The sequence below is a fragment of the Grammomys surdaster genome, unplaced genomic scaffold (assembly GCF_004785775.1).
Source record: "Grammomys surdaster isolate TR1022 unplaced genomic scaffold, NIH_TR_1.0 186, whole genome shotgun sequence".
Taxonomy (NCBI): Eukaryota; Metazoa; Chordata; class Mammalia; order Rodentia; family Muridae; genus Grammomys; species Grammomys surdaster.
The window spans coordinates 5,600,291-5,608,763 of NW_021604631.1; the positions used below are offsets into that span (position 1 = coordinate 5,600,291).

At 39.5% G+C, this 8,473-nt stretch overlaps 1 protein-coding gene across 1 annotated transcript in view; it reads left to right on the top strand.

Moving 5' to 3' along the window:
* Ubn2 (ubinuclein 2) overlaps window positions 1–8,473 on the top strand; it is a 57,467-nt gene that overhangs the window by 24,202 nt on the left and 24,792 nt on the right. Inside the window, exons 4-6 of the mRNA XM_028768415.1 lie at window positions 654–791; window positions 2,171–2,274; window positions 2,755–3,244. Of these exons, the coding sequence (XP_028624248.1) occupies window positions 654–791; window positions 2,171–2,274; window positions 2,755–3,244 (732 nt within the window). The remainder of the gene's footprint in view (window positions 1–653; window positions 792–2,170; window positions 2,275–2,754; window positions 3,245–8,473) is intronic.

The following is an 8,473-nucleotide window of genomic DNA, read 5'->3' on the forward strand; positions in this document are numbered from 1 at the left end:
AGCTATTTTGAAATACAAAGTTTATCAACCAGTTTCTCTCTCACCCCTTTCTGCCCTCATCCCAAAACTCTGGTATCTAACATTGTACTCTGTGCTTTTATGAATCCAGTATAATTAGAGTCCACATATAAGGAGAGTGTGTGGTACTGGTTTCTCTTTGCTGGCTTATTTTACTTAACATGATGTTTTTATATACTGAATTGGATTTTCTGCCTTTTTCTTTTTAGTAAGGGTCTCACTATCTAGCTCTGGTGATCCTGGAGCTCACTATATAGACCTGGCTGGCATTGAGCTCACAGAGATCCACCTCCCTGTCTCTGCTTCCAAACAGTGGGATTAAAGCCATGTGCCATCACACCCAGCTCTGCCTTTCTTTGTTAGTGCCAGATAATGTTTCATTATATAAATAAATGTACCACATTTTAATATTCATTTACCACTGGAGGTCGCTCCAGTGTTGACTGGAGTTGCATTTGATGCAGAAGCATGGCATATCTTTGCCGTACTGATGTCATCCTCTTTGGGAGTATACCTAGTAGTGGGGTTGCTGGATATGCAGTTAGTATTTATGGAAGGTGTCCGTAAGTGTTGTTCTTTGACATGTTTATAGAATTACACACAGGAGAGTATATTTGAATCTTTCTCTGCTCTAGTATGACGAATTAGTCCCTGCTTCGCTAACAACAAAATACGGAGGCTTCTATATCAACACGGGCACACTGCAGTTTCGCCAAGCTTCAGACACTGAAGAAGACGATTTTACAGATAACCAAAAGCACAAGCCACCCAAGGTGAGTTTGACATCTCAGTGGTAAGGAAAGCATAGAATTAATATGATATAGCTTCTGTTTTATTTTGTTTATATTTTTGCTGTGCTTGCTAAAAATTTAGCCTTCTTGTATGCTAAATAGGCACTCTTACTGATCTGTATACCCAGACCAGAATTTTTTTGATTATTCATTTTTTATTATTATTGTATGTGTATATATGATGAGTATATGTAAGTATGTGTACGCAGTACTCTTGAGAGTTGGATCTCTCCTTCCACTGTGAGCTCTGGGAATTGAACTCGGGCCATCAGGTTTGCATGGCAAGCACTTTGCCTGCTGAGCCATCTTTCTTGCCCCAGGATATACTTGTAGCACTGACTGGCCTGGAACTTGCTATGCACACCAGGCTGGCCTCAAACTCTCAGACATTTACCTGCTTCTGTGTGTGCCACCACACCTAGCCTTTAGGATAGACTTTTTGAATATTATATGTGCTACAACTATGAACATAAGGGAAAGTAAAATACTCTTGTTTAGTGAAATTGTACTTAATTATTTGCTTAAAATTATTGCTGTGGGCAGGGGATATAGCTTAATGGTAGAATCATTGTCTCTTATCCACAAGGCCCTAGATTTGATCTCTACACTATTTAAAAGAAACAACCCCCCCCCAAAAAAAAAAAAAACCCAAAAAACCACAACCTTTAATCTCAGAATGTGGGAGGTAGAAGCAGGTGGATCTTAATGAGTTCAAAGTCAGCCTGGTTTCATAGTCAGCCATGGGTACATGGTTACAGGATGAGACCCTGCCTCCAAAAGTAAACAAAATGGGTAAACAAATAAGAAAGGAGGATTTCTGTACAAGAACCATTCGTAACTGTCAAGCTTCCTTCAGACCTAATTTGTAACAACTTGTGTTGATGTACTATAGCTGAGAAACTAAGATTATCCATAGTTGTTTTCTGCTATGGAGTCAAAGACTTAATTTTTACCAGAATCACTAAAATCCTTATTCAGAACATCAACTCTGAGGTCCCAGTGGACGCAGCCACAGCCACAGTCAGACAGAAGGATATCTGGGCTTGCCCACAAGCCAGTCTAGCCTAATTGGTGAGCTCCACATTCAGTGAGAAACTGAGTAAATTCAATCGGAGAACATACCCATTGTCGCCTTCTAGCTTCATATGCGTCTATCCTCACACACTATACACATACACAGCGTAACAACAAAAACTCAGGCAGGAGTGTTCATAGACCCCAAGGATCTGTACTTTCAGCAAGTAATTCTGACACTTAAAAAATGACTTTTAAAAACTGCTACCTTAGATGCTGCATTACTAACATCACAGAGGAAAATATTGCTATACTGATAAATGATACAGTCTCTTATTATTTTGTAGGTTCCCAAAATAAAAGAAGATGATATTGAGATAAAGAAGCGGAAGCGGAAAGAGGAAGGGGAGAAAGAAAAGAAGCCAAGGAAAAAAGTACCCAAACAACTGGGGTATGCTAAAAAAGCCTACTAGGAAATTATTATCACAGTATTCCCAGTTTCATTTTAGAAATACATATTTACCACTAATATATTTAGTTATGATCTTCTGCATATCATCTGAGAGACCCATGGTGTTTCAGATTATACTTACAGATTTTTCATTTGACTGTCTTGTTCAATACAGCTTTTTAACCTAAAAGAACCAGTTTAATCCACATGTGTTACCACAGATCTGTAATTCTAAGATCTGGGGGGTGAAGCAGGAGTTCAGGGCATCCTGAGGATGACATGTAAGGAGTCAGAGTGGGAAACCTGTCATACTGTCCAGATGTTGAAGGTGCTAACATGAAAGTATAGTCCAATAAGAAACTAAGAAAACAATTTTGTTCTGCCATCTCCCACGTGATTCTTTTAATTATTTCACTTGCTTACATAGGGGATTAATTTTTAAAATGACAAAGCCTAACCAGTCTTTTTTTTCCTTCACAGAGTTGTGGCTCTCAATTCACACAAGTCTGAAAAAAAGAAAAAGCGGTATAAAGATTCCCTTTCTCTGGCTGCCATGATACGAAAATTTCAGAAAGAGAAGGATGCATTGAAGAAGGAATCTACCCCTAAAGTCCCAGTGACCCCATCAACTTCCTCTCTGCCTAAGCCCCCTTGTGTGGCAACAGCCCTGGGGGATGACCTCCCAGACTTAAGTCTGAACAGTGCTGATCCAGATCTCCCTATTTTTGTTAGCACAAATGAACATGAACTGTTTCAGGAAGCTGAAAATGCCCTAGAGATGCTAGATGATTTTGACTTTGACAGATTACTGGATGCTACTTCTGACGGAAGTCCCCTCTCTGAGTCAGGGGGAGAAAATGGAAATACCACCCAGCCCACCTTCACCTCTCAGGTTGTGCCCAAGGTGGTACCTACACTTCCAGATGGTCTACCTGTGCTGCTTGAGAAACGCATTGAGGACCTTCGTGTAGTAAGTGTAATGATGCTTTTGCTTTTTTATTTGCTACACAAACACTCAATTTAAAGTTTAAAGACAAAACAACTCACAGTCTCAACAACTTGCTGTTTTCCATAATCTGTTTTAGATGTTGGCTGTATATACATAGTAGCATTGTGGGAATTGTACCTGAAGTTACTTGGTGGAAGCTTGTTTAACTTGTAGCTGTTTTATTTTGTTATATATTTTTACAAGGGATCAAATCCTGGGTTTCGCCAAGCAGTAGTGGCACACGCCTTTAATCCCAGCACTTGGGAGGCAGAGGCAGGCGGATTTCTGAGTTCGAGGACAGCCAGGGCTACACAGAGAAACCCTGTCTTGAAAAACCGGAGAAAAAAAAAAATCCTGGGTTTCATATAATCTAGTTAAGAGTTCTGCTGCTAGTTGAGGGATGGTGACTGGAACACCTTTAATCCCAGCACTCAGGAAGCAGAGGCAGGCTGAGGTCAGCCTGGTCTACAGAGTGAGTTCCAGGACAGCCAGGGCTACACAGAGAAATTTTATCTCGAAAAAGAGTTCTGCCTCTGAGCCACATTTCAAGCCCCTAGTTATTTTATGGTCTATATTTCTAACTAATCAGAAGCTATAGTAAGCATTAATAATATTCCCACCATGACAGCTGTCACATTGGTTTCTCCTCATACTTTGACTCATTGTAAGTCTGACCAGCTGCAAACCCACTCTCTCTCACACACACACACCCTTCATCTGAGATACAAAATAGTTTGTGTTCAAATTTGGCAGACCTGGCTTAAGTCGATCTTTGTCTGATTCCATGCCAGAGTTTAGACATTTTAAACTTTCTTCCCCTCATTATAAAAGTAACATAAACTTTTGTAATAGTAGTAGATGCCTGCAATTCTAGCACTAAGGCTAGAGGCTCTGCAGCTGGAGGCCAGCCTGGCCCCTCTACTCCAAACAACTTAGGATGTACTTAATAAACACAGAGGGAAAATACTCAGATTGCTCACCCCTAGCAGAAGTAGCCATTATTAAACTGGTGTCTTTCTGATTGTTTTGTTTTGTTTTTTCGAGACAGGGTTTCCTCTGTGTAGCCTTCGCTGTCCTGGAACTCACTCTGTAGACCAGGCTGGCCTCGAACTCAGAAATCTGCCTGCCTCTGCCTCCCAAGTGCTGGGATTAAAGGCGTGCGCCACCACCGCCCGGCTGTCTTTCTGAATTTTAATTCATGAATTTGAAATTATTTTTTACTAAAATCATTCTTTGTAATGTTGTAATGTATGAACTCCTCTCTATCTTCCTTATGTATGAATTCCTCTTGATTTTCCTCTTTTCTCCTTTCTCCATTGAAACCATTCTTATACTGCATTTATTCTCTAACTCTGAAAAACTTAAGTGTTCTATGTAGGGGAGCAAAAGAGTTGTCTTTTTTTGTTTAGTGGTCCTGTGGTTTTATTGATTGAGTCTGTTGGGTTAACTACTGTTTTTGTTATTTATTGTTTCTTTTAAGGTTGTGACTTGCTAATTAGATGTTCTATATTTTTTTTTTTTTTTGGTTTGGTTTTTCGAGACAGGGTTTCTCTGTGTAGCCCTGGCTGTCCTGGAACTCACTCTGTAGACCAGGCTGGCCTCGAACTCAGAAATCCACCTGCCTCTGCCTCCCAAGTGCTGGGATTAAAGGCGTGCGCCACCACCGCCCGGCTGATGTTCTATATTTTTATTTATTTGAATTTCCTTTCTCGGTGCAGAACTTAAAAGATGTGTGTTAAAAGGACTTACTGTGAGCTGGAGAGATGGCTCAGAGGTTAAGAGCACTGACTGCTCTTCCAGAGGTCCTGAGTTCAATTCCCAGCAACCACATGGTGACTCACAACCATCTGTAATGGGATCTGACGCCCTCTTCTGGTGTGAAGAGAGCAACAGTGTGCTCACATAACATACAATAAATCTAAATTGCCAGTGATGACTATATTTCTTAAAGGTTTTATTTCATTTTTAATTATGAGTGTAGGTGAAGTGGTTTGTGCATATAAATGCAGGTACCCATGGAGGCCAGAAGAGAGCTCTGGATCCTGGGAGCTGGAGTAACTAGTCTCCTGACTTCTGTGTTTGCTCCAAATTAAATATAAATCTAAAATTTCAAAGCAAGCATACGCAAATGAGAGAGACTGCATCTTTCTGAGTCTGAGTTACCTTAGAATGACTATTTCCAGCTCCGGCCGTTTACCTGCAAATGTCATCATTTTTTTAGAGTTCGTATTTTACCTTTTGGTTTTTTTTTTTTAATTGAATATTTTATTTACATTTCAGATGTAATCCCATTTCCCCCTTTCCCCCCACCCAGGAACCTTCTATCCCATCCCCCCTCCTCCTGCTTCAATGAGGATATGCCCCCACCCACCCATTCCCATGCCCACCTCCCCACCCACGATTTCCCCCACACTGGGGTGTCCAGCCTTCACTGGACCAAAGACTTCTTCACCCACCTATGCCTGACAATGTCATCTTCCCCTACATACACAGCTGGAGCCATGGGTCTCTCCCTAAGTGCTCCCAGGCCGGTGGTTTAGACCCTGGGAGCTCTGGATGGTTGGTATTGTTGCTCTCCCCATGGGGCCGCAAACCCTTTCAGCTCCTTCAGTCTTTTCTTTAATTGATTCTCCATTGGGAACCCCATGATCAGCTCAATGGTTAGCTGTGAGCATCTGTCTCTGAATATGTCAGACTCTGGCAGATGCATTTTTTTATAAAGCTGAATCTTCTTTACAGTTAAATGTACCACATTGTCACTCTCCATTCATTGACATCTAGGCTATTTGCTGACTATTATGAAGAGCAGCAATAATAGATTGTTTGCTCTCCTGGTGGTAAGTTTTTTTAGGGTTTCCTTTTGGATTTTTTCTTTTATTTGTTTGTTTTTTATTTTTTTTTTATAGTCTACATGCCAACTCTGTCAGATGTATACTGATAAAATCTTTTCCCATTCTGTACGCTGCCTTTTTGTTTGAATGATAGTGTCCTTGGCTGGACAGAAAGATTTTAGTTTTATAAAGTTCCATTTGTCAGTTGTTGGTCTTAATTCCTACATTACCAGAGTTCTGTTTGTAAAGTTCTCTCCTATGCCTTAGATACAAGTCTTTTACTTCCTCACTTAGCTTTAGTCACAGTATTTTGGTTTTGTTTTTATAAGTTGTGAATAGCATTGTTTCCCTAGTTTCTTTCTTGGCTTTATTGTCTTAGGTACATAGGAAGGCTCCTGATTTGTGTGTGTTAATTTTGTATCTGCTACTTTGCTGAATGTGTTCATCAGCTGTAGGAGTTTTAAGGTGAAGTCTCTAAGATCTTTTATGTTTAGAATTGCATCATTTGCAAGTAAGCGTCCTCTGACTTCTTCATTTCCTTTCTTGTTTGTATTCCTTTTCCTCCTCCTCTTGTCTTGTTGGTCTAAGACTTTAACCACCATGTTGGACAGGAGTGGGGAGAACAGGCATTCTTGTCTTATTCCTGATCTTTGTGAGAATGCTTTAAGTTTGTCTCTGTTTAATATATGTTGGCTGTGGATTTGTTGTCTTTTACTATTATTATGTCGAGATTTGTCCCCTGTATCCCTAGTTTCTGAAATTACAGGCTTTTGCCACCATGCCTGGTCTTTCTATGGTAACTATTGCTGTTAATACATAGTTTTATTTCACTATGGCCAGATAAAATTCAAGGAATTATTTCAATTTTTTTTATTTATTGAGATATGTTTTGCAACTCAATATTTTAGTGTGGAGTTTCATGGACTGCTGAGAATGTATATGATCTAGTGGTTGGATGGAATGTTTTATATACATATATATGTGTATGTATATATGATCAAATGGATATTATTGATCAAATATATATTGATCCATTTGATCAGTGATGTCATTTAATTAATTCTCTGTTCTCTTTTTATTTATATGATCCATCTATTGGTCAGAGGGGTGGTCAAAATGGGGTATTGAAGCCAGCTACTAATAGAGAGTGTGTGTGTGTGTGTGTGTGTGTGTGTGTGTGTCTGTGTGTCTGTGTGTCTGTGTGTACCTGTTACTTTACATCTGGAAGTATTTGCTTTGTAGAGGTGAGTGCAAAATTTAGTGCATATATATTTAAGATTGTAATGTCTTGATGGATCGTTTCCTTAATCAGTATTTGGTATCCTTATGTTAGTTCGAGAAGTCTTATCTTCTTGGTGTGTCTCTGTTCATCCTTGCACTCTAAGATGGTTTCTATCTCTGGTGGTGAGGTATGTTTCTTGGAGGTAACAAAGTGATGGATACTGTTTCTTAATTCATTTTGCTAGTCTGGGTCTTTTAATTGGAGAGTTAAGACCATTGATGCTTTCAGTTATTCTTGAAATACGTGTGAGTGTGTGTGTGTGTCGATTACTGTCATTTTGTTGATTTTTTTATTGTGTTTGTTTTTCTTAGTCTTCCTTTGTTATGTTTTCCTGTTACTACTTCTTGAATGTGCCAAACTCTTTCTTCAGTCCCAAGTATTCCTTTAAGGCTTCCTTTGTGAGGCTGGCTTGGTGATCATAAGTTCCTTTAAACTGCCTTTTATCTTTGCAAGTTCTCCTTTCTCCTTTGATTAGTACAGATAAATCTGTGCTGGCATCAGTAGTCATGGAGACTTGTAAAACATCTGCCCAGGCCCTCCTGGCTTTATAGTATCTATTGAAAAGCCAGCTGCTGCTCTCATGGGCCTGGCTTTCAATGTGCCTTTGTTTCTGTCTTGCAGCTTTCAATATTCTTTCTTTGTTTTGGACATTTAGTGTTTTGGCTACTACATGTTGTCTTTTGGTCCTAGCTATTTGATATTCTGTATGCTTATTGCACCTTGGTGGGCATTTATTCTTATTTTTGTGAATTTTTTTCACTATGATTTTGTTGATAATATTTTCTGTAAGGTGGGCATGGTGCATACATCTTTAATCCTAGTGCTCAAGAGACAGAGACAGGTAGATCTCTGTGAGTTCAAGGCCAGCCTGGTCTGCATAGCAACAGGACAGCAAAAGCTACATAATGAGACCTGTCTTAAAGACCAAAAAAATAAAACAAACACCAAAAACAAATGAAAAATAGCAAGAAAAAAGAAAATATTATGCCTTTGACCTGTGTTTCTTCTTCTTCTTCCAGACCTGTGATTTATAGTTTTCCTTCCTTCCTTCCTTCCTTCCTTCCTTCCTTCCTTCCTTCCTTCCTTCCTTCCTTCCTT